General features: G+C 33.2%; 3 protein-coding genes and 1 non-coding gene across 7 annotated transcripts; 1 reads left to right on the top strand and 3 right to left on the bottom strand.

Annotated features, from left to right (window-relative positions):
* The first annotated feature begins 1,413 nt into the window (after nucleotides 1-1,413).
* Nucleotides 1,414-3,789, top strand: LOC18034247 (dof zinc finger protein DOF2.1). Its single transcript, XM_006424597.2, has 2 exons — nucleotides 1,414-1,818; nucleotides 2,644-3,789. Exons 1-2 carry the CDS (start codon nucleotides 1,792-1,794, stop codon nucleotides 3,535-3,537), a joined length of 921 nt encoding a protein of 306 aa, XP_006424660.1. The 5' UTR covers nucleotides 1,414-1,791; the 3' UTR covers nucleotides 3,538-3,789.
* Nucleotides 3,790-6,442: 2,653 nt separating this feature from the next.
* On the bottom strand, nucleotides 6,443-8,168 carry LOC18033807 (40S ribosomal protein S23). The gene is made up of 4 exons (XM_006424595.2): nucleotides 8,059-8,168; nucleotides 7,158-7,313; nucleotides 6,920-7,046; nucleotides 6,443-6,839 (listed from the first exon to the last, which is right to left on the bottom strand). The coding sequence occupies exons 1-4, from the start codon at nucleotides 8,061-8,063 to the stop codon at nucleotides 6,699-6,701; spliced, it is 429 nt and encodes a 142-aa protein (XP_006424658.1). The 5' UTR covers nucleotides 8,064-8,168; the 3' UTR covers nucleotides 6,443-6,698.
* Nucleotides 7,741-7,831, bottom strand: LOC112096611. Its single transcript, XR_002904509.1, has one exon. It is a non-coding gene; the product is annotated as a small nucleolar RNA SNORD24 (small nucleolar RNA).
* Nucleotides 8,169-8,864: 696 nt separating the features above from the next.
* Nucleotides 8,865-15,037, bottom strand: LOC18035439 (interactor of constitutive active ROPs 3). 4 transcript variants are annotated; one of them, XM_006424592.2, is made up of 5 exons: nucleotides 14,806-15,037; nucleotides 13,572-13,685; nucleotides 11,998-12,169; nucleotides 9,552-11,238; nucleotides 8,865-9,458 (listed from the first exon to the last, which is right to left on the bottom strand). In XM_006424592.2, the coding sequence occupies exons 2-4, from the start codon at nucleotides 13,589-13,591 to the stop codon at nucleotides 9,559-9,561; spliced, it is 1,872 nt and encodes a 623-aa protein (XP_006424655.1). In that variant the 5' UTR covers nucleotides 13,592-13,685; nucleotides 14,806-15,037; the 3' UTR covers nucleotides 8,865-9,458; nucleotides 9,552-9,558. The 4 variants fall into 4 exon arrangements, with proteins under 4 accessions (XP_006424655.1, XP_024034962.1, XP_024034964.1 ...); XM_024179194.1 differs by lacking the exon at nucleotides 14,806-15,037 and adding an exon at nucleotides 14,495-14,537; XM_024179196.1 differs by lacking the exon at nucleotides 14,806-15,037 and adding an exon at nucleotides 14,253-14,428.
* Between the last annotated feature and the right edge of the window lie 8,996 nt (nucleotides 15,038-24,033).

Genomic DNA, 24,033 nt, shown 5'->3' with positions numbered 1-24,033 from the left:
TTTTCAATAAATTTCTAGTCTTCTTGGTCTGTATCAAGTCATAGTTGGTCAATGGCATGTGTGTTGAAAAACCCTAAAAGATTTCATGAACATAATTATTATGCAAGCTGGAACAATTTGTGGAGACAGATGCATGGATCAGTCGCAATCTGGCATATAAGTATCCATGATGTGACCATGTAGATGTCATCGATGATAAAATTGGCTGCTTCGCTATTCCTTTAATTTGATTAATTTATCAAAATTATATAAAACTCAAATAAATCTATTCAAATTACCAATGGAAACATGAAAAAGATTGTAATACAATAACCTCTAAAACATAACATAATGGTAGGTTAATTTCAAAATTGAAGGGGACCAAGACTAGTCACAAAAATTTGTGCCCCAGAAGGAGCAGTAGTGGGCACAGCGAGAATGACACAAAGCAATTAAAGCCATGCATGAAAGCAAATTCCATGGTGGTGCTGGTTGTTAAATAAAATATTTTGTAATTGAAACCCACAAGATGAAGATGAAGACGAAATTCTTTCTATCATTTTCACTAGTGTCCCCCTGCTGTCACTCACCATCATTATAAGTCCACATCATCAGAACCTTCAACAAACAAACAGCAATTCAGCAACAGCAACTATTGGCATTGGGATCCAAATCAATCTAACCCGTCAGATCTTCATCATCATCATCACTCCACTGGGCCCCCGTACATAATCTCTCACCTTGTACACACCTAAGGACCAAATCTCTGTTTTTATTTATTTATTTATATTTTTTTGTGTCTTTTTTGTTTCGATAAACATGGGGTTTATGCATTATTGGATTTATATGTAGGATTAATTTCACTCTACTCTTATTATTGTTGAAAATCATCAAAATACCCCAATATTAATGTAAAGTCATCAACACAGCACCCCTGATCATAATAGACACTCGCGTATAAAGATTTTTTTTATCTTAAAGGGATCGATTTCTCTTTACACATTCATTATAGAAGAAAATAATTTACTTTGTATTTGTGCATGATACTGAGGTATGTTAAGGTGCCTAAATGGCTAAATTGATAAAAAAAGAAAAATTGTCTATGACAAACAAAGGTGTCCAGTAACTGCTGCCTGCTGGGGGCACATTGATGAGTAACAATAATAATGGGGCAATGTTGAGCTGTTTCAATAATAATGGAGGTGGAGTGGAATTAACCATAATGTTATTTGCCCAAGTGAATAAATCGCAGAGTTATTGGCGACTGGGGATGGTGGTAGTGGTGGGGACCACATGAAGTGGGACCCCCAAAGTATAGTTGCATCCACGCGGGAAGGGCCCACTCAGCTAATAGAAGCGAGCTGGCTCGTATGTCATATCCTATGATATGAATCCGTTGCATAAGAAAATTTTATTTTTATTTAAAAAAAAGAAAAGAGAGAGAACTGGAATTTTCTGATAGCAATTGCTTTGCTTTGCTTGCTTTCCCTGCGTGCAAGAAAATATCACATCGATCATCTCGTACGAAAACTCATCATTACAAAACTCTCTCTTCTCCTTTTTTATCTCTCTGTCTAAAAATTTTAAAAAACAAATAAGTTAGTTTAAATCCCACCATTTTGCTTTATATATTAAGAGCCCTAGTCCTTATTTGCTTCACTTTGCATGACTCTCAAAACCGTCTCTCTCTCTCTCTTCCTCTTGAGTCTTTCTCTTCAGCTAAGCTAAGCTTGTCACTCTCTTAGAAAAAAAATTATAAAAATTCAACTTTGTTTCAATTATTCTGAAGAGTGTTTGATTATTGTTGCATGGATGGATGCTTCAAGTGGACAACATCAGGTAGGATTTGACAAGATTTTATTATTTATTTGAATTCTTCATTGTATTTTGTTAACTTTGATTACCTTTTGTTCATTCCCTTCTTTTCCTTTTCATGGGTTCTTTTTAACTGCACTAGTGATTCTGGATTTGGGTTTAATTGGAAAGTTAATTTTTTTTATTTGGTTATAATAGACTACTTTTAGTTACTATTTAATGTCTATATAGAGGAAAAAGAAAAGATTTTTGAGCTTTTTTAATTTTATTTTCTAGGGAATTTGTTTCTTTTCCTTCTTTTTTTTTTGGAAGTGGGTGTTGGTGTTTATGTGGTTATGTTTATATTCTAATTCATATTTGTTATTAGTCTTGATTATTCTACCTTTCTCTTGTTTACTTTCCCTTATGGGATTTGTATACTCTCCTTTGAAAAAAATCTTGAAATTAATCATGTGATTATACATAAGGTTGGGGAGAATATTGATGAAGACCTTTCAATTTCACTTTTTTTTTTTAATAACTCATTTCGGTTGTCTGTTAAATTAAATCTGAGAAGATAATTTTCTCTTCATACAATCGGTTTTTCTATTATACATTAGTATATAGCATTTTATTGGTGATTAATTTTAAAGTAACCAATATCATGAGGATTTCAAATTAGGGTCTTCCAATATTGAATTCAATCCGATTCCCTATTATCAACTTGGAAAATTGAGATCAATTTATATATATATAACATTAGAAGTTACAAGATCTTTCTTGAGTATTTTGATAAGTTTTTTTTACAATTTGCCAATTTAAAGTGTTTTAATTTGAAATTGTGTTGTTGTCAACTTGTCATCAATTCAGGAAATGGCTACTCATTCATTGGAAAGCATGTTGGTTTGCTCAAAAGCACAACAAGAAAGGAAGCCAAGGCCTCAACCAGAACAAGCTCTCAAATGCCCAAGATGTGACTCCACCAACACAAAATTCTGCTACTACAACAACTACAGCCTCTCTCAGCCAAGATACTTCTGCAAATCTTGCAGGAGGTATTGGACCAAAGGCGGCACACTCAGAAATGTTCCGGTGGGTGGAGGGTGCAGGAAAAACAAACGGTCGTCATCCTCGTCATCAAAGAGAAGCCAAGATCAACCATTGATGAGTTCCAACACAAGCCCTCTCACCAATTTCCCTCCCTTGAGTTATGACACCAATGACTTGAGTCTTGCATTTGCTAGGCTCCAAAAGCAAAACGGTGGGCAACTAGGGTTTGACGATCAGCGTGATTTTTCTATTTTGGGGAACCCAGTAAGTAGCCACTGTGACATTCTTGGAAACCCTAGCATTAGCAGCAGCACTTCAGCTACAACAACCCCAGCATTTCTTGATGCACTAAGAAGTGGATTCCTAGACACCCACAACAATTTTCAGAATTTGTATTATGGGTTTGGTAATGCAAACAGTATGGGTGAAGTTGATCATCATCATCATCATCATCATCATGTTAATCACAATCATGATCATGGTGCTAGTGCAGAAATGTTAATGCCATTTGGAGACCATCAAATGAGCGCTACAAATGCAACAACAACAGCTGTCACAGTAACAACAATGAAGCAAGAGTTGTGCAACGGCAGAGAAAGTGAGAACAGCAAGGTCTTGTGGGGCTTCCCATGGCAGCTCAACAATGCAGATGCTAGCATGAACAATGAACTTAATTCAACTTGGCATGGATTACTCAATAGCCCTCTAATGTAAACCCAACGCTGCCGCTCACCATAATGTGAGAAGCAGCATCACCCACTAGATCAAATCACGTTTTGTGTTAAAAAGATCTAATTTAAGTGTTACATGAATCGTCATGTGTCCATTTCAATTTGTAATTTTTGTTCTTTTCATTATGTTTTTCGCTATTGGTTGATAAGCTCTATATAGGGAATTGTCAGATTTGTTTTTGCTAACAAAATAGTAATTGGAAGTTGCAGAAGGGATATAACATATTTTGTACTAGACCTTGAGAGTGATGTTTCATAGTTGGTGCAATATGAACTCTGAAACACTGGGCAGTGATTTTGGATTTTATTTTGAATTCCAGTGGTGGTTTCAATATGTTCCACCATGATTGCTTCTAATTTTCAGGTAGATTCTAAGGACCATATAATAATAAATTATTTAATTGTAAATAAATAATTGTACGATAACGGATTTGTTGGGTTTTTGATTCTTAGTCATTCTCCCCAAGCAATAGAAATTTCAGTGATAGGCATGAGCTCTAATTTCGGTAAGGATTTCGCTCTCTAGTCAAGGACCAAATCTTGGTTAAGATTTGGGCGTGACAAAATTGCTCAGTAACAGTTTGAATATTATAACATTTGCCAAGAAAATTTGAATATTATATTAATCCTTACTGTCAGTCTATCACCCATTTGCATTAGCATTAAACAATCAGCTAAAACCGGATTGGTAATACAATTAGGTGGGTCAAGGATAAGGAAATCATGGTAAAATTCCATTTGAATTAGGGCTAGTTTCGGTATGAAATAATCAACCGAATATAAAAAAAATAAAAAGTGTTCGGTAAATTGTGTTATTTAAAATAGAATATTATTGAGAGTATTGTGAGTTTGAAAAATAGAGTATTACTTAAAAATTTATAATACAAAAACGTTAAATATACAATAATATAATAAAATGTCGTTAAATTAATATTTGATAGATTGGAAACTTCATTAAATAATAGTTTTTTTTATCAATTATGACGTAGGATCAACATATTAAATTATAATTCGATCAATTGATACTCTTTTAATTTATATAATTTTCTCAATTCCAAAAGAATTAATTTATTGAACGTAGATAAGTTAGTTCAATCTCTTTCAATAAAAGTAAGAAGTCATGGGTTTATGTTCAAGGGATGTGTTTAATTAGGGGATCGGTGCAAGGCATTACAAAAAAAAAAAAAATCGTCAATGAAAAATATTAATAGCATAAAGTAAAATGCCAATAGATGAGTTTACCAGATAAAAAAGTTAATAATGGTAAAACTTGGTTAACTAATTGTTGTAATGATATATTAGAGCTATGGTTAAAATAATAAGGTGAAACTAGAAACTCTAAAAGTGTGTTTAGTTATTTGATTGATTATCTTGTAAGTTGCTTTTTTAAAAATAATTATGAAACAAATAGATTAAAAAATATACTCCACTTTGTTTTTGTTAAAAAAATAAATAAATAAACTGCTTGTCTCGTTTTAGCATCAATTCCAAACGATGCCTTAAACAACTTAATTATCATTGTTATTTTTTAAACTAGTGTGTTTTTTACGCTTGTTAAAAAACACTATAGCATGACATCGCCAATCACATGCTAAATTGGTAATTTACACTTGCGTATTGCGTGGAAACATAAATTAGTAAGAATTCCAATGGGTCAGGGGAAATGTGGAACGGCGGTGGATTATATTTGGGTTTACGGTCAATGACATTTGAATTTGATGAGGAAGAAGAATATTCGGGTAGTAAACCAATTTGAACACTTCATTGTCTCAGTTTCTTTAGTGTGTGACTGTGACTGTGACTGTTAGTGTGAGTGTGACTCTGGCACCGGGCAATTAGCTGCCGCCACCTGCCAGCTACTGACGAAAAGAAGAGCCTTCGACGTAAATGACAGTTCTGTCCCACTCAAATGTCGAAAATCACAAAATTAATATTAAAAAAAAAGATGAAATGAACTTTCCTTCAAACTTCTCCTTGACTTTGGGCAGATGAGGGGTGACCCAACGCGCGTCGTTGCCAACGATACGAGCCATATTGTTAGACCCACAGCACAGATTTACCAATCATGAGCTGCCGCGCCCGATGTCGCCCATGTTATCAAAATTCTTAGGCAGACAAGGATTTTGAGGTTATTTTGATTTCCTGTGGACGATCAGGCAGCATCATAATTTGTATGCACCCCACCCAGGGTTTGGGCCCGATTCAAAAGAACAGTTTGAATGAAGATCAACAATGCACTTTCAAGTCATAAATCAGAACTTCGCTTTTGAGGCAAGGAAGATACAAATTTACTGGTTAATTTTCCATGAGATCTGAGCCTTTGCAATAATAATACCAAACCTGCATGAGTTACTTCTCACAACTTTGAATGAATTTACAAAATGCCCTTGTTGTTAAGTTTGTTTAAGCAAACCTTATTTGATTAATAAAACACTTGCTGGAAACACCTCTACTTGATTGCTGATACACTATTTTGCATTCTTAAAACTTATATGGCTTAAATTCTTAAATCTTGAACAAATCAATCATAGTGATGAATAAGATGTAACAGAGCACAAGCTGCATCTCACAAGACTCATCAAACAGAAGAAATACCAAATAAAGAATCTAGCCAGAAAAGTAAATGCCTTTCGCATGAGAAGCTTCTGCCCTGGTGGGACCATAAAACTCACTAGAATAAGCGGTATTATTGAACCAGAAAGCAACAAGCAATGAAACCAAAAATAAAGAAAGCATCTAAACTATAAGACAAGTAAGCCTCCCAAACCATACAAGGGCACCGTAAGCCCATGCAAAATGCTTGGTTAAGATATGCCAGATTCCACCTTCATTTAATCAATTCTATTGGTAACTTGTATAATTACTACTCTTCGGCTCTTACCCATGAATTTTCTAGTAATAGGTCTTTCATAAGGAGATAGATCTTATACAGTAATGGTATTTTTCTAACAGAACAACGGCAGTCAACAAACCACTCAAGTAGAAGAGACAGATACTAATTTACTAATAGTCTCAACAGAGGGAAAAAAACCAAAAAGTTCTCTCAACAGCAATACATGATAAAGGAAAAAAGTAATCAACAGGGATTAATGAAAATAAAGTGCTAAAAAAAGAAAACATGATGAAGTATCTTGAATCAGGAGTTTAGGATCTTGGTTTCTCCTTCTTCTCCTTGAAGAGGGCCAGAAGAGACACGCCTGAAACCTTGACAACCTTAAATCTAACACCAGGAATATCTCCCACAGCATGCCCCTTTCGACCAAATCCTGCAATAAGTACCTCGTCCTGCAGCCCGAGGCAAGACAGTCCGTAAGCATAAATTTATATTAAAAAAAAAACTATAAAAAAAAAACAGCAGTGCTCACATTTTCTTCAATGTAGTTCAAACAACCATCGTTTGGTACGAAAGCTGCAATCTTCTTTCCATTCTTGATCAGCTGAACTCGAGCACATTTTCTGATAGCAGAGTTGGGCTGCTTTGCCTCGATACCGCTTTACAAGTCAACAATGTTGAACATGTCAGTACTTATGCAGCAACTTCCAATAAAAAAAATTAAAAATAATGGATAATACATAAAACAACAAAAATAAATATCAACCTACATTTTCTCAAGAACAATGCCTTTTGCATGGGAAGAGCCAGCAAATGGCTTCTTCCATTCATTGCCAAGGTGGGATTTCTTGTATGACTTATCAGCCCACCTTTGTCTTCTGCGGTGGCTCTTCAGCTTGCGACCAGCTCCCATTCCACGTGTCTTCCTGTAAACAATTTATCGCAGATTATAAATCTGTCAGAACGTATGAACATATGCCTAATGCTAATCAGCACATATCCAAAAACTTCAGTAATCAGCTTGGGAAAAAACTGTAAAAGTAGCATATCTCCAACAAGATTTCGTATATTAGCGACAATAGATAGGACAACACAAAAGCAATGTCTTTAACTCATGTATGTTTATAATAACAAACAAAAAGCTAGCAAACCAAAATTAAGGTTTCCCATAAACTTGGAAATAAAGTCACCAAGATGATATCAGAATTCCAATCAGATTGGAGGATCATATTCCAAAACAGCACGGAAACTTCAGACGTGGAACAGATAATACTTCACAAAAAAAAATCTTAAGACAGACACATGCATGCACAATTTGAAAGAAGATGAAACTTAAAAAAGAAATTATGAAGAGACCTCAGAGGTCTTGGTGGATAAGAATCATCAGATGGATTTAAAGTAAACCCATCAAGAGTAGCAAATATAAATTCTCACATCACCGGCCAATCCATATTCTGCAAATCAAATTAATTTATACCGCTAGCAAACGCACTCTCAATTTATGAAAAACTTTCACTACTTAATTTTTTTTTTAAAATAACAGTCAAATTTAGTCATTAACAATAGCTATCTCTATAATAAAAAAAACACACGAGTACAAACAAAATTTTCTCAAAAAGTTTTGAGCTTTCTAGAGAAACAAACACTATCACAGGAAATGAGTAACGTTACCCCATGTTGGCGGTACGAAGAGGATTTTTGACTGTAACGAACGACTTTGGAGCTTGAGAGTTGCAAGAGGACGCCGCAAGTAAACAGCCAAAACCCTAATTTTGGATTATAAATGCTCACTGGTTGTTTTGGTGCTGCTTGCAGATAGGCCCTTCCAATTGACTGTTTTTACAAAATTGGTACTCTTTTGTTTTTGTTGGGCCTTGGTTGGTCCATACTAGGAGCTCGGCTCTTAGGCCTAATAAGAAGCCCTTTTAAAAATGAAACAAAAACAAAATCTTCTTCACAGCTGCGATTAGGTTTAGGGTTACACAAACCCAAGATTTTTATTGCAAAATTACAACTCCAAAAATGTGATATTAATTCACTAATTAGTGAGATAATATATTTAAATAACTTACAATTTATAAAAAATTATCAACCACTTAATCAATTGATATATCACATATCACATTATTTAGGATAAAATTTTATGATATTGATCATTTTTGTATAATTTTATATATTATTTTAATATTACATGAAACATTTATTGAGAAAGTTTTTCTTAATATTACAGCAGATTTGTTTCGCATCAATTCATATTGTAAAAAATTTTGTGAAACACACGTTTGGCCAAACTCTAAACTCTAAAGGATGCAACCAATGGAAACATGAAAATGGTAAGAGTGCCAACGGCACAAAAATTAACCTTGAGAGGATGATGGCTTAAAAAAGATATTAATCATCTTAAGGGTAAAATTTGACAATTATGTCATGAATTGTACGAGTAATAGAATCGTAACTAATTTATTTTGCTTCAGTCCTCACACTAATGACACTTGACTTGGGTTACAAGAGGGGCTACATTAGAAGCAGGGTGTCGATAGATTCATAGAAGCTTTAGATTATTGCATCACTTTTGCAGAGAAATAACTGAAAAGTTATATGCAATGCTTCCATGGCTAAATCAAGTTAAGAAACCGACAGGCATTTAGAAAGCTTCAAATTTACTCAAGTCAAAGACGATGCCGGGTGGGAAATTTACACGGGAAAGATTACTAAATAGCAAAGAGCTGTACAAGGCACAAACAAGTTGACTACTGTGGAGAAGCAAACTTTTCCTTTTACAGCCACATAACACTGACAGGAGATCAAAGGAAACCATCAGCAGATGGTTCAAAATCCAGAATCACGTCTCAGCATTAATGTTTGATACTATCATTCCTAACAACATACATATATGTTGTAATTCCAAACAAGTGAAATCCAATATTAGCAAACCATTAATGTGACATGTATACTTTGCACTACTACAAGATAAATATCGAGAACAAGCTATTAAATACTGCCATCAAGTGCCCATTTTCACTTCGTAACAAAATGAATTGGCTGTCCCTATCAAAAGAAGCTGGGAGCATCTGTCAATGAATCAAGAACAAAGTGAAATATACAGTTAGGATTAGGAAAGGAAGATATAAAGAAATTTTCGTAAACATATTTGACCGACTCACATTGATTCTATTTCTGTGGTTTCTTCCACAACACACCAATCTTCTTTAATACGTTTCCATTCTTCTTCTTCAGCAAATCATCATCTATGTCATCCGAATAAGGTAAAGGTATCTTTCCGGTAATAGGATTATAGTTGCTGTCAATTGATCCACTTCTCTCCATACATTTCCCATTGTTTCCAGTTGAAAGCATAGAGGCAGCCGCCTCAGCAGCCTTTCTCCACTGGTCGGACTGCACTTTTAGCCTTCTCAACTCTGCCTCGGCTTCACAGTTTGCCGACTGTGCTGCCTCAAGCTGCTCAGCCATTCTTGCGGCTCTCCTGTTACTCTTATCAGCCTCCTCCATTAGAAGCCCGAGCTTCATCAGTGCCTCTTTCTCAGCAGACCTAGCTGCCTCTACTTCTGCAGCCAAATTACTGTTCATATTAGGAGTGTCCAATTCCCTTTTGCTGATTTCCAGCTTCAGCATCTCATTCTCCTCAGATATATTTTGCAGTTCTGTCTCCTTATCCATTAAATTTGCCTTCAAATCTTCAACAGCTTGTGCAAGTTTCCGCAGATCATTGTTCAGTTGAGATTCCCTCTGGCACATTAGATTTTTGTCGAGTTGCATGTGTAGCCCCTCATTCTCTTCTGAAATACCCTGCAGTTCAGTTTCTTTATCCATCAGGTTGGCCTTCAACTCCTCAATGTCAGATTTTGCCTTCTGTAGTTCTGCTTCCAGTTCAACCTCCCTTAGGCCTGACTGATGCTTTATCTGCTCCAACTGTTCAAAAGCACTTTTTATCTTCACTGTGCTCTGGATTTGTCCTTCATTCAGTTTAGTCTCAGCAATTTCTAAAGCAGATCTCAGCCGTCCTACTTCTGACTTCAAAGAAGAAAGCTCCTCTTCAAGATGTTTTGACTCCATGGTGTCTTGATTTTCTTTAATTTTTTGCCCAAGGTCATAATCACCAGAACGATTTTGTGAAAGATTTCTATTGGCATTACTGGTGTCAGCTTCAAGTTTACTAACAAGCCCTTCTAACAAGTTTATGCGCGTCCTCGACCGTTCTAACTCTGAAGCAATGGAGCTGTAAGCTTCAATGGCTTTCATGCCTTCTGCTCTGAGTGCCTCTACAGATAGTTTTGCAGTTTCAAGTTGAAGCAGAGTTTCCCTGGCCAATGCTTGGGCCTGAGTTTCCGATTCTTTGCTTTCTCTTAGCTGATTTTTCATGTTTTCCATGAGAGAAATAGTTTCTATCAGGTTTCCTTTCAAGCTTTGGAGCTCCAAATGTGCTGATTCTGCATTCTTGGTCTGTGCAGCCTCAGATTCAGCTACCATTTCAAACTGAGCCTTAAGTTGCTGGAGCTCATTCAAGGCAGAGGCCAAGGCTGCTGAGTCAATTGAATGCTGATTCTGGATAGCCTGAAGCTCAGATTGGCATGATCGATCTGTTTCTTGGGAGACCTTTTGAAGCTCAACAGCGCGAGCTTCCTCAGAAGCAGAGAGTTCCTGAAGCTGCTTCTGGGATTCTTGCAGCTTTGAGGACAGTGCCAGTAGTTGTTTTTTGGAGTCCTCCGCATCTTGCTGAGCTTGCTGCTTCCATGATTCAGATGAACTTAGCTGATTCTTCGCCTTCTTCAAGTCCTCCTGAAGTCTAGAAACCTGAGATTCCAACTCAGATATTCTGCTGGGCCGCTTCCTCTGAAACAAGACAAAAAGACAATACGGTCAAAAAATCATCAAAGGGTTCCCACTTCCCACTTTAATAAGTGATACATACAGCCAGCAACACAGTAAAAAGTATTTGTATTCTAAAACTATGATAATGATATTAATACAAAAAGAACCAAAATGTAGGAATTATGCTTGCATTCTAAAACTATAATCTTTGTAGAAATTATGTTTCATGAGATAATGAAAACCAAACATTAATCAGATCATTTAAAAGTAGCCATATGTTATATAGGGGAAAAGAATTGAATACTTTCTCTTTCCCAACCTCTCTCAACTGACTTGAGTAAATATGTCACCTAACCCTAGAAAGGCCCCATAGGGTTCATAATCAACTCAATGCTACAGATGATATAAATCTCAATAGGCCATAAAAATTAGACTACAAGGTGTCATGGAAAGGACCAGACTAGATCTTTTGCAGTCTTGCTTTCTTTCTAGGATCAAGCAAGAAAATTAATGAAACAATAAATTCAGTAAAGCCATTTTCAAAAGGCAACTAGATTCAAAAAGCCTAAGAATTTGTCAACAAGAAGGCAACTTTGACAGTTCTCATCATGTGTATTAATGTTCATCAGCCTCATCATATGCATTAACATTCATCAGATTTTAATAAATGCATCTGGTTAAAGTTTAAATGAAACATCTAAAACACAATTCTAAAATTCTAGAACATGTTCAGATAATGTAAATGTAAACACAATCAGTTAGCTCCACTGTATCAAGTACCTCAGACACTGGGCTTCTGGGTGATCTGCGATCAATGACCTTAGGGCTTTTATCTTTTGGTGTTCTACAAGTTTGATTTGATGACGATGCTGACTTGGACTCTAATGCAGTTGTATTGAGTTGTCGAACTGCTCGAGGGGAGACTTTTAGGGGTGCCTCTGAGGATCCACTTCTATTATCAAAATCAGTAAGAGGAAAATCAGGTACATACATAAAAAAATAAAAAATAAAAATTGTCAATAGTTACATGCTTCTAGACAAAAAAGAACCACATTTCTTGGTTTTAGGAAAAGAAAAAGCACTTCTAGTCTATCATTTACTTTGCATTAAACTCTATGTTGACCAGCAATAACAAGACACTTTTTTCTCATGAGAAACTGAGAATAATGTGTTAATTTGAAAAAGAAATAACAGCTGCTCTATGAATCAGCCGACCAAAATAAGGAAGACTAACTACTTAATCCGTTCTAGGTAACAAACTAAGAAATAGGGAACTCCACATTGCTAGAAATCAAAAGGACAAATGAACGAATAGCACATTCAGCAAGAGTAGGTTCAAAGTGTTGATAACATCTGAAATTAACAGAATTAGCACGGATACTTTGCATGTATTATGAATTAGTAACACCATCTGCGGATGGATGAATGATTTAAGAATGGTCTATTTATGACTGATAGAATCAGCTAAATCTAACAAAACCCTATCCCTTACCATGAATTGGTTCACAGATTTGCAAATTTCTGGAAGAAGAAAAAAATCACATAAATGCAGTCATCTTAAATAACAAGATTCAAACTATGCTCCTCCAATTCCAAGAAAATCAATTTTCTACCATACAACTTCCAATTGATAACAGTTGTCTATAAGTGATAGTTGTCTATAAGTGATGTATCTGAGTCTAAATCAACCAAAAATTAGGAAAACCTAAATATGTATATATATATGTATTATTTTCCTTTCTGAGAAAAAACCAGCTTAGGTTGTAGAAGAATTTAGTCAATCACTATTGAAGTTCCAGCTTTTCTCAAAATCACAAAGGAAAAATTCTGAGTAGGCATAACAAAAAGAATACAACAAATTAGCCTGGCTGAACAAAAACAAATTAATTATCTCTGTCATAGTAAATCCACCAACAAGTCTCACCAATGGGACCCGTCATTGGCTGGAGTTAAGGCAAGAGATAAGGCAATATGACTCAATCTTTTTTCTTTTTTTTTTTTGATAATGACAGAAAACAGTCACAGCTCACAACTGATAGCCAAGTATTGCCTCTAATAGCAACTTGATAGTGAGTGAAACTTGCATAAATTCACCAGTTAGTCAAACACAAGATCTAAGTAAACGGAAAGGAGAGTGAAAGAAAAATCTAGGAGAGGCCCCAGCGGCAAGAAAATAAGAACATACAAACTAAAATGAGTACATACAAACTACAGCCGTGAATTTCCAGCAAAGAACTCACTGTACCCATTAAGCATTCATTAAACAAGTTACCTAATATGCAAGATGAGATAAGAATTGACAACTTCAGAGATGAGAGTGAACTAACAGTCACGAGGCGTTAGAAATTACTTGCCTTGCTTTTGGAGTCTGCATAATGTATGTAACAAAGCTTCAAGGTACAAAGTGCAAAAGAAATGAGTTAATTTTTTTTGGTTTCACCACTTCAATGCTCCCTGTCCCACTAAGCCTGTAAGAGATCAGAAAATATCACAAGTTCAGACAAGAGAATCCAATGCATCCATGAAAAAATTAAATAAGCATATGGAGGACAACTACCGCTTATCATAATATGCATGAAGCGATAAAGGCACAAGATACACACTCATCATTCGCATCACACATACCAACCCAAGAATAAAAAATGCAAATGAATAAACAAGTAAAAGAGATCGTCAGGTGAGTAAAAATCAAATTGTCAACAAGAGATTAAAAGCAATCATCTCTAACAATTGAATGCTATCACAATTCTACCACGCTCATGACCCCATTATTGCGGTCCAGGGGACCTACAGGACAAGGACAACAATGATAAAGCGACACAAATACCCTTACTAAAGACAAGGGATAAAACATTGTTTTAGTGTCTATTTGTTGTAAATTCAGTCCCGTGAAAGGGCGTTGTGGTAATTTAGGAAGTGAGGTTTGCTCCTCCATAGTTGCCGTGAAATAAGGATAATAAAACTGTGACACTATAATGACGGTCAATTAAATTTGAAGAACACAACACAACAAGTTTTCAGGAAACCACTCAAACCTTTTCTATTTTGTCTGTGTAAAGCTTGAAAACGCCAGCAATTAGTGTGTTTGTTTCCTAAGAAAACATGTTCTCGGAAAGTTGCAGCATGAGAGAATTAAAAAAAAGAGAATGAGTTACATCCAAAAGTAACATACCCATCAAACTAGAGAATAGAGATCTAAAGCAAGCAAGAGAAAGAAGAAGCAGAAGAAGCAATGCAGCTTAAAAAACTAACAAAAGGGTGCAATGTGTACAATCACCATTTTGAGATTCGCTTTCCTTTTGGAAAAAAAAAAAAAAAAAGCCTGCAACTTTAAGCTCTGAAGCTACAACACCAAAGGCTCATTATATTAACTTTTGCATTACTAGAACATTTTTCAAGAAAAAAAGAGTTTCAACAGAAACATCATTACAATCAGCCAAAAGCAAACAAACAGATAAGACCCAAGAAGCAAGAATCTTGACTGACCCAACAAAGTTTTTAAAGCTACTAACTAAAGAAGAACCAAAAAGAAAGGAGTGGCATTGTTAAGAGTTCAAGACTTAAGAAGCTTAGTTAATAGTTACTCACTCCAGAGCTTGAGTTCGCACGTGGGGCTTTGTTTATGGAGAGAATCTAAGTTTAAGAAGCAGAGAGAAGAAGAGGAGAGGACAGATTGGAATTGGAAGCTTATGTTGGCTCTGTTTGTTCTTCAAAGTGTGTAAGTAAGCTGGATTGGATTAGTATGCGCTTTTACCAAAGCGCTGTTGCTCTTGCATTATCTCTTTTTGTTTTGTTTTGCTTTGGACAGTGGTCTGAGCAAGTGGTGTGCACACGCTTGTCGTTTTGTTTTTAGATTATGCATTGTCGATTATATAATAATATCTTTGTGAACGATCTGTGAGGAACATGAATAAACACTGTCGTTTTGATTTCAATATCGATGTCCTGTCCCCAACGCCAGGTCAATTTTGTCCCGCTTTGGCAGTGCTTTCAATTGATTTCACATTTTCACTTGCGAAGTTGAAGTTGGGATCCAATCAATCAAGGCTCCCTTATATATACTCTTATTTGCACATCAAACTGTTAATAATGGAAATATCTTAGAAAAGTAACAGATTATTTGTGTTTGATCTTTGATAAAATGAGACCTCTATTGTAGTTACGAATAGTCTAATAGAAATGATGCTTATTATACACTCACACTAATGTATTATACACCCGTATCCATAGTCTAACAAATAAGTGAATATACATAATTTTTCATTTCAATGGACATACGTGCATCGATAATTAAGTTGTAAAATTTTTATCTTAATTTTATATGTAATTTACTAATACTACTAACAATGTAAATATTCTATTGTATGAAATGATGAGACACTATTACTAGATAGTTCAAATTATGTATTTTAATTAAATGGATTGAGACAGAGAGTTAATTTGTTGGGATAAGTAGCGGCAACGCTCTTTGAATATGTATATAGTGATTTGATTAAGATTCGACAATGATTGATGGCTTAGAGCCTAAATATTGGGAATCGAAATCATAATCCAATGGGTCATGCGTGAGACGACAGACGGGAGCGCGTATCAGTCAATTTATTTTATTTTATTTTTTTTTTTTTTCAGTAGAGTATTCGAGCTAACATGCTATAAAATAAAATAAATGTGTTACTTGCCTAGCCTAGTGAATATGGCAGCTTAGGTGGACCACAATCTGTGCTCTGCTCCACATTATTTTTGTCAAACAAATTGGTCAAGCAATTGTAATAACTAACAAGGGGAGCTGGCTAAGTTACAGATTCTGTAACATACAGATCCAACTTAGCCAGCTCCTGATTGGTTAGCTAGCTACCAAACAAAAACAATTGCATGCTTTTTCTCCATACGCAGGACAGGTGTGGTGCATGCATTGGGTGCGTATGTTACAGAATCTGTAAGGTAGACAGGTCCCACTAACAAGGTCCAGCTCGTTCAAATTGACTTTCGGTCAGACCTTCATTTATTTATATTTCTTTTGCCACTTCGCACGTCTAATTTTAGGGTAAGCTTATGTTACATTTGGTGTAAGTAACAGCGACGACGCGACCAATTGACCCACGTAAGAGCAACACGTGGCGGCAAGGATCGACACTGAAAACATGTTGAAACCGGTTGGAGCCAGTTGCAAAAAGTGTTAAAAGTAAAGTTAAGGACTCATTCCTTAGAATAGCCGGTTGAATATTAGTGGCATATTAATTAAAATTTCAAAAACAAAATTAAAATTTGAAATTTAATTTTTTTTCCATCCCGATTGAAATGTGGCTGTCAAACTTCTGGAATCCATTTTTCTCTTGCTCCGTTTATTGAAGAAAGCAACATCTCCCTTCTCTAACATAATCAATGAAATATTCAAAATTTTATATTGGAATTCATTGATTAGAGGCTGAGAAAAATAAGAGATTATTTCTAGGTCTGTATGTTATTACTGATTATTAAAATGAGGAGGACATGCAGTTTGAGAAACTATGAAGATTTTCAAAAATTGTTAATTTGTTTCTTTAGCCTTAAACCATGCGGTTCACGCCAACTTTTGATTCGCTTCACTCTGACTTTCGTTAGGGTCGATTTTGGGAGTTTTCTAAATAAATGCATTAAAATAATAAGGAACCAGCCATAACAATGAATCATGTGTGTGAAATTATTTAGTCAAGACAACTTGCGAAGATGAGGTTTCAAATTTTACCTTTTTCAGTGATATTCGGACGACTCTAGCTTCGGTTTTGGTGAGCAGCAATTTGTTAGGTTTCCAAATTTAAGTGAACCTGCAAAATTGAAAGCGGAAGCTTATAATATCCTTTGGTGCTACTGTTATTTTCCCCTCTTTCAAACCCTGATTACTCTCATTTTTCCTTGTTCTATTTTTCATACCCAAAATATGCGCTCATCACTTTCCTTCTCCCTCCATCAATTTCATTACCCATTACCCCGTTAACTGCAATTTTCCAGAACCGTTTCGGGAGGTTGCCCATATTTTCTTTATAATAATCGTTTGACCATTGCACATGTACCTCATTCTGTGTTAAATTTCTTCACATCCGTTGGATTTGAAAAATTACAAATCCAACGGCCCATATTGACCGGCTGTTTGTTGCAGCAAATGTAACATAGGCGTTGCCCTAATTTTAATCTGAGCAATGATGTAAGACAATTTTAAAAGATCTTAGACTTTTTTTTTTTTAATTTTAGTCTAATTTTCTATTTTCATTAGTGTCTAATTAGGTATGTGTTTAGGTAATTTATTTGAGATTTTTTTTAGTTTTTTTCTTTTTTTAGTGGTGGATTAGATGGGAATGGATGTCGGTGGTTGAGAAAGTTGTACAATTTATAGAGAATTGTTTTGTACTAATTAATGCAACAAACGTGAATTGTTTGAATAAATCTCTATTTTAATTCAAACGACTTAATAAATTTTTAATAATGCTATGAGAATTATAAAAGAAGAATTTTTATTGAATAAATGAATTAAATTAATAATGATAAGAGTAAATTACTTTCTAAATTAACTCAGATAAAAAACTAAATCACAATTATATTTTTTTAAAAGAAAGCTTACCTTCCATTAAGGACCAAAAATAGCCCAACTATAAAATGCCACAGGGGTATAAATATATGATCATCAACTTCTAATAATAAATGTAATTACAAGCCGAAAGAGAAAAAATGACTTCACTAATTAAACCTACTTAGTTACCATCGGGAGGAATTTTACAGACTGCTACTTACATCAACTAATGCAGATAAAACCCTTTTCTCAATTGGGGAAGGAAAAAATAATATAAAATTGACACAATATACCATGACACAACACTAAGTACCAACTAAAAACACAACAAAAACTCAACAACGTAACAACCCATCTAGATTATCCCAGCAAGTCTCTTGATTAGCCCTCAACCCAAGCAATTGATAACTCGCACCAAATCATCGAAACATGGATGCACCACCATTAGAGTCCTCCATCAATTCAATGCATGTATACCCTTAGATTCGAAAATTGACATGATTTCGATCCGTACTCTATGAGTTGAAAAATAAACTACTTCAAATAAAATTTTGACACTAATTAAAATAGGGAAAAAAAAAAGACTCAAATAATAAAAGTCTAAAATCGTCCCACGGCAAACAACTTAGTGACACTGTCACAAAAACCTTGCCCATTCAAATGTAACACGCCTTCCATTGGTTATTATTGCACTTCTTTTTTTTTAAATTTTCCAAATAGTTGCCTAATAATTTTAATTGTTTCCACACGGCCTTTAGATCGCCCATTGTTAGCATGGCTATAAATGGCCCATCACTGAGCCCACTTCCTTTCCAAATTATACCCGAAGTCAATTTCTCTACACACTCTTCCAGGTTTACAAAAGTGACAGGCCTTTCAATTCATGAACCATCCCGTGAAATGCGGGGACTGATTGGCACCTTTTTTTTTAATACAATTTTTATTTTTTTTCCCTACTGAAATTCGGAAATTGTGATTAATAACCGAACAATTAATAGATTTCCTTTATAAAAAAAAATTAAATTAAACTCAATTCCGATGGAACCACGAGCATTTTCATTTATTTGCCGGTGATATGGAAAACATAGAATTATACTAAGAAGCAATACAACCATCGATAATTTAACTAATAATTAACCTAAATCGAATTACGACACCTATTATATTTCTTAAATAAAATGCCCACGTGAAAATTTTTTGTTTGATATCGAAGCATTTTACGTAGTCTTGTAATTGTGGGCAACCGTTGTTACATACACTTTAAAGTAATCCAACATAAAGTTTCATATTATTAAAGTCAATTTAAATTATTTACACGGGATTTTAGATTTGAGTTTCATGAAAACCTACGTTTTACTTAAATTGGAAATGAATATAACTTGATTAAAAAAATCAAGTCAAGCGTTTGCACGAAAGATAGAAGAAAAAAAATGTGGAAAGAAGCAATGGGACAATAAATGTGTGGTCAGTGGTCATGGCCGCCCATGATACTTGATGCGTAAGGTAGCGAATAGCGATTGTGCAAATCGCAATTGATGCCTAAATCCTGGACGATCGGTAGCCTGTGGTGCGTGCTACATGTGCTTCGATAATTGGCAGGACATGGGAACACAGTGGTTAATTTAAAAGTCATTAGAACGTATCATAACTTTTGTCCTTTTATGCCTTAACAAATGTTAAATTTTATTGAGAACCTTGTACTGATTTTTATTTATAAATATTTTCTATCTAAATCCTTCGTTAAATTTCATTTGGCACTTGTTCTTTTCGACTTTTATTTTTCTTTTCCTCTTCTTCCCCGGTTGTCAACATTGGCAACACACCTTAATTATAAGGGATGCTGGATTAAATAATAGAATAAGATAAGAATACCAAAGAATAAAATATTAAGTTGTTTCTTGTAATAAGGTGTTCAACAAAATTTGATATATGTTAAGGTCTAAATGACGATAGTATGGTACATACGGTGAACTCGTTACACTATGGTTGAATTTAGAATGTAAGGTTATTAAGTTGACTACTCATGATTAATTATCATAACTTCATCACAAATGCAATAGAACTGATAAAAATATATTATTGATCCCAAGATTTCTCCCATATATATATATACACACACATAATATTTTAATTCAAATTTCAGTCATTTCATTTTTCTAGTTCACTTTATTTTATTTTATTTTTTGAATTATTGATACGTTTTATAGATGTTATTGATATTTACATTAGATATCTATCAACACCACTTAAATCAATTCTCTTATAGCATATCCTAGTTTGTATCCTCACAAATAGGATAAATGCCCACTTGCACCTATTTTTTTTTTTTAATTAAGAAAGGAAATGAGAGTGGCCAAGAATTAACTTTGATAATTCTATGTATTTAATCATTATTTTATGTTGGATATTTATAAAATTCATTGTTTTTTTTTTAAAAAAAAAGACGCTCGTACAGCCATGAAACTTCTGAGACACATTTTTACCAGATCAACATATACAAAGCTTCAAGTATCAATTTTTAAGCAAGTCGTAGCTTTGTAAAAGGCACAAGAATAATTTTAGATTTATTAATTAACCAATTTAAAGAAATATATATTTTTTTCAATTTCAGTTTGACTTTGGCCGCAGACAGTGGAAATCAAAATCTCACAGCACCGACAACTTTACAAAGTAGATCCGTTATGTATTCGCCACGTGTTATAAATGGGATCCACCAGTTCACGGATTATCGAAGTGCACTGTTTCGATTCAAAATATCACATCAAAACTTTTTTCTCAAAACTATTTTTAGATTTATTAAAAAAAAAACTCTTTTTTATTAATATATTTTCAGATTTATGTTTTTAAAAAGTACGTTAGATACGAATTTAACTGAAATTTAAATAAATTTAAATGAATACCTGAATAATGTATTTATTTTTTATTTTTTAATAATAATGTATTTATTTTTTATTTTTTAATATCTAAATAGAAAATTTTAAATTATAATGGTTGGATATATATATATTTTTTTATGTGGCACATACCTTTATTTTTCATAATTTAGAAATTTTGCAAGTTGATAAGTTTGATAGAATTGAAAATATGATACTATCATTGTTTCTTAGAATTGAAAATATGATACTATCATTGTTTCTTAATTTAATCTTATAATAAAAGATTTAATTATAATATCAACTTTCATTATAAAATCAACACTGATGTTTTAGTTTTTATTTATCACAATTGATACAATCGGATTCGTTATATATTTTGGTTGTGTTAATGTTACCATGTAAATAAAAATTTAAAGTAGTTAAAAAAATAACTTCAAGGATAATATGAAAATACTAAATTTATCATATATTGAAAATATATGAATTGTAAAGAGTATTTTTTAAATTTAAAATTATAACTTTTCATTTAAATTTCAAATAAAAGTAGACTATTTTTACTTCTTTTATTAAGATAAAATTATCTACTAATGAGTGATAAGTTAGAAAACAAATAACTAAAAATAAATAAATGTTAAAAAAAAAAAACTTAAATTCAAAAAAAGAAAACCCCTACGTGTGGGTAAAGGAAATATAGTAAAATATTTGAACTGCACAATTTACCAACAGAAGTCTGTCCAAAAGGTATCGTTTTAATAACAACATCTAATATTTTCTCATTCGAATAATTTCCATCCCATATTCACTTAAATTTATTTGAATACTTTCACATGTTGTATTAATGCAATTTTTTTACTACAATATAATAACTTTAAATTCAGAAGTTCACCGAGAATTTAAATGCATACAATATATGACAACCGAGCTCGGTATGTACTGAACACAATTAAAAAGTATGCACCAAGCATTCAAATTAATAATCCAACGATTTTTATCTCCACTTATTTTTGAATGGGATAATTTAATTTTGAAAATATAATTTTAAAAAATTTAAAATTGGCAGCTGATGCTTTGACTAAGTTTACTCTTAGTTGTAGTCAGTGTCTTGTATGGGTGAAAAAATTATTCACAATATTTAGCTTGTTTTCTTGAGTAATGATATAGTCACAAATTTTTGTACAAACTGATGTGGCGTTAATTCATTAGTTGAATTAAATATCTCTTGACCTACATGATTTATTTATATTATTTTATATTTCTATTTAACCAATGAATTAATGCCACATCAGTTTGTACAAGAATTTGTGGTTGTATCATCACTCAGTTTTCTTTGATCTTTTTCTTAGAATAATAAGTATTAATTTATTCCACCCCAACCCTCTTTCAAAACGAGAAATTCTAAAATACATTATATGTATCATGTCAGTCATATAATAAGAAAATGTTATTATGATATGTGTGAATTTATTTTAAAAAATCATCATGCGAATGGTGATTATATTAAATTCAACTATACATATCATACATACATAAATTAATTATAATACATTAGAGTTATTCAATAATTTCTCCTTCAAAGCAGTTTAAAAAAAAAAAAGGGAAATATCGTAATGAATAATATTTTAAAGAATAATGAGCGGCCCCGCCATGTTAAAGGTTGCTGGGAATCAGGAGGCAGGGACCATAAAGAATGGGTCAGTTGGGCTCCCATCAATTAAGCCCATAATTTTTATTTTGGACCTTTTTTCTGTATAGATTATATTTATTTTTTAAATGATATCTACACTTTTTTTTTTTGGTTAAATGAATACATTAAAGTCAATCTACATCATCAAATTTATTGGATAATATTTAATAGGACAAACGTTTCGATGTCAATGGGGGTACCTTTCATTGTCTCGGAATGATGTTGTACGAAGAAATTTCTGGAAAAAAAAAATATCATTAGTCTCATACGTGTCACATGCGTTGTGTTACATAATTGATAAAAAACAACAACAACAATATCAACATATAAAGTAACTTTATTATTTGGCCACTTAAACCTTCGGATTATAAGATAGTATAAACAAATTATTATAAAAAGAATTCCCACAATTTTTTTTTTGAATTAAAATTCGCACAATTTTTTAATAATGAACCAGACGCCCCCATCTTTTAAATTATTATTTTTAATGTTAATACGTCTTTATATGCATGGCCAAAAAAGCAAAAAAAGAAAAAAAAAAAAGAGTGTTAATGATTATTAATTCTTATTAGCACAGTGAGCAGATGAGTCAAAACCTAACAATTTTGGGTACTAGCTGAAGGTATTGGTAAAAGAAAGCAACTTCATAAATATCCAAGCACCCACCAATTTAAAAGCCAAAATCAGAGGAAGCACTTCGAATTTATTACAAGGTGACTCCAATCTTAAAGTATCCAGCACGTGCCAGAAGAGACGGATAAATTCAAACTGCGAATAATACGGAAGAAGACTGGTAATTTCTCTGCGACACTAACTTGTAATAATAGAATGGGATTATTATCTATTGCTTTACTCCATCACCTTACTCAACACCCATATCCTTCAAGACAAGCAAACAATTCAAAACTTCACTATCTCTCCTTAATAATAATAATAATAATAAAAATAAAACCCATTTCGATTATATATTTGTGTGACACGTGCTCAGTTCAAAGAATTTAGAGGAGTTATTTGCAAATCATTCTTTTGTTTTTCAGAGGGAGTATCTGACCGTATAATAATTTTAAGAGAAAATTGCAAAGTCGTAGTTTATAATTTCATAGTAAAATGTACTGATGCTAGTGATATTTTCTTTTCTTTATAGCTCAGAAAATGAAACACGCTATGCATTTTGGAAAATAACCATGTGGGATGAAAACAAAAAAAAAAGATAAGGTACATAATATGAACCAAACACATGTCATTTCTCAGTACTACTATAAGCTGCAATCACATCAACATCAATTCAAAAATAAATTTTGTATCTCAATTTTTGTAATTAATATTGTACTCTTAACTTTATTTTAAATATTGATTATTTATTAAATTATTAAATTATATATATATATATATATATTTATAATTGTTATTATAACATATATTATACTGATATTTATAATTAAATATATATAATTAAATTTTATATTATTATATTAAATTTTATAAAATAGATGTATAGATAAATAATTTTCATAAAAAAATATTCTTATTTTATTCGTATTTTATAAAAAAAAAAATATAAATATTTAATTTTTATAATATTTTTATAAAAACTTGAACCGCTACCTCACGCTTGTGAGGGCAGCAGCCGATCGCTTCGGCCAAACTTCAGTGGCTACTGTACTCTTAACTTGATGATAGGTAGAATAGAGTGTTTTTGCTATGCACCTGGT

The sequence above is a fragment of the Citrus clementina genome, unplaced genomic scaffold (assembly GCF_000493195.1).
Source record: "Citrus clementina cultivar Clemenules unplaced genomic scaffold, Citrus_clementina_v1.0 scaffold_8, whole genome shotgun sequence".
NCBI classification, from domain to species: Eukaryota; Viridiplantae; Streptophyta; class Magnoliopsida; order Sapindales; family Rutaceae; genus Citrus; species Citrus x clementina.
This window is presented reverse-complemented; position numbering and strand designations above follow the sequence as displayed.

Bases quoted from the DNA above. Each gene is read 5' to 3' on its own strand.
- LOC18034247 (XM_006424597.2), top strand. From the start codon at position 1,792: ATGGATGCTTCAAGTGGACAACATCAG. The intron at 1,819-2,643 runs GTAGGATTTGAC...TCATCAATTCAG, and splicing joins CTTCAAGTGGACAACATCAG to GAAATGGCTACTCATTCATT.
- LOC18033807 (XM_006424595.2), bottom strand. The intron at 7,047-7,157 runs GTAGGTTGATAT...TGACTTGTAAAG, and splicing joins GGCATTGTTCTTGAGAAAAT to CGGTATCGAGGCAAAGCAGC. The intron at 6,840-6,919 runs GTGAGCACTGCT...CTCGGGCTGCAG, and splicing joins TGAACTACATTGAAGAAAAT to GACGAGGTACTTATTGCAGG.
- LOC18035439 (XM_006424592.2), bottom strand. From the start codon at position 13,591: ATGCAGACTCCAAAAGCAAG. The intron at 12,170-13,571 runs GCAAGTAATTTC...TTTTGATAATAG, and splicing joins ATGCAGACTCCAAAAGCAAG to AAGTGGATCCTCAGAGGCAC. The intron at 11,239-11,997 runs GTACTTGATACA...GTCTTGTTTCAG, and splicing joins CCAGAAGCCCAGTGTCTGAG to AGGAAGCGGCCCAGCAGAAT.